Below are 1,428 nucleotides of genomic sequence, written 5' to 3' on the forward strand. Positions count from 1 at the left end.
TCGTGGAAGGCAACGAGTAGGACGATGTCGAATAAATACTCAGTAGCATCATCGATGGTGAAGGCAGCGTAGGGTGGCTCGGATATTGGTGGATTTCACCGAGGTGTGGTATTCAGGATGGTGTTGAACAGAATGCAGAATGCTACTGAGGAGGCGCAGAAGCAGGCAATGAAGAAGAGGGAGGAAGAACGCAAAGGTGGGTGTTGGTTGGAAATTACCGCGCGCCACGAGATTTCTACTGGTGCTTCTCTCTCAGCTCGCGGCGAATCTGGCGAGGATGATACTCCAATTGAGCTGAATGATGACGATCTCAAGAAGGCATCTGAGGTTGGCATGTGGCTTTTGTTGGGGTGAAGATTTGTTTTGAGTGTTTTAGGAGTTCGAGAGTGCTCTACCAGTGTTCCTACGTACAGCGTGGGATATGTGCGCTCTTGATATCGAGCACACTGTGAAGATTATTTGCAAAAGAGTTTTGATGGACATATCAGCCCCGTGGCAGGTGAGTGAATTTGTAGGAGTGTGCGGAAGTGATGGTTTTTTGTTGTTGTAGATTCGGATGAGAAGGGCGTATGCATTATTGAGGATGGGTCAGATCTTCGAGGATATGGGTCAAGTTGAAGACACGAAGTCGTCATGCGAAGGAGCTAAGAAGAAGTTGGAGGAAGCACTGTATAGCAGTTTCAAGGAAAAGGCTGGAGGACGACCTTAGAGAATCGATCAACAGGGCGAGCGCTAAGTCTTTTTTCCGTTGACGCCACTGGTGTTCGTGGGGCTGATCTTATCAGCTTTCATTTATTCAAATACCTCTGAACAGTTTCTGTAGTTGCCACGCTCTGTGTTGGGTTGGAGTTATTTAACAGAAAACATATTGGTAGAGTAGAACCGAGGAACTTTGTTTTCTACCAGCTTGAATAGTTTGTTTGTAATAGTTCGTTTCTGGTCAGCGTGTAGTTGACGCGTTGATTGGTGAATACTTTAATTTTTGTTCTATTCTGTTACGCGTACTACGTATCACGTGTTTTAATCGGACCGGCTTGATCTCATATTCTAAGAATCTTCCCTGCAGTAGACGTATATCAGTTGATAGTCGCAGGGGCCGTCGGCAGTGCGTACAGGGTTCTGTCGGTTAGACGATGCTTCATGCTCTCGGCATGACTGTAAAAGGTTACCACATTACTATTCGTGATTGGACTAAACCGTCTGTGGTTCGTTCACATGTACATTGGTGATGAAAGATATTGAAATGGAAAGTATTGGAAAGAGGAGGTTGAGTGGAGACGGAATCGGGTAAATGAAGGATAGATGATGCCTAGTTGCACACTATTGGAGACGAATCGTTTGCCTCCGATGAGATTAGCCATATCTTGATATAGCACCGTTCCAAATGGGCGGCCCTGGTAAAGATGAACCTCGGACGTGGTGAGTCGG

General features: G+C 46.1%; 1 protein-coding gene across 1 annotated transcript; it reads left to right on the forward strand.

Annotated features, from left to right (window-relative positions):
• Positions 1 to 117: 117 nt before the first annotated feature.
• Pmar_PMAR013454 (conserved hypothetical protein) lies at positions 118 to 709 on the forward strand (the record flags this gene model as incomplete). The annotated part of the gene is made up of 4 exons (XM_002785184.1): positions 118 to 196; positions 257 to 327; positions 377 to 499; positions 551 to 709. 4 exons carry the CDS (start codon positions 118 to 120, stop codon positions 707 to 709), a joined length of 432 nt encoding a protein of 143 aa, XP_002785230.1.
• Positions 710 to 1,428: the final 719 nt, after the last annotated feature.

Source organism: Perkinsus marinus, assembly GCF_000006405.1.
Source record: "Perkinsus marinus ATCC 50983 genomic scaffold scf_1104296933374, whole genome shotgun sequence".
NCBI classification, from domain to species: Eukaryota; Perkinsozoa; order Perkinsida; family Perkinsidae; genus Perkinsus; species Perkinsus marinus.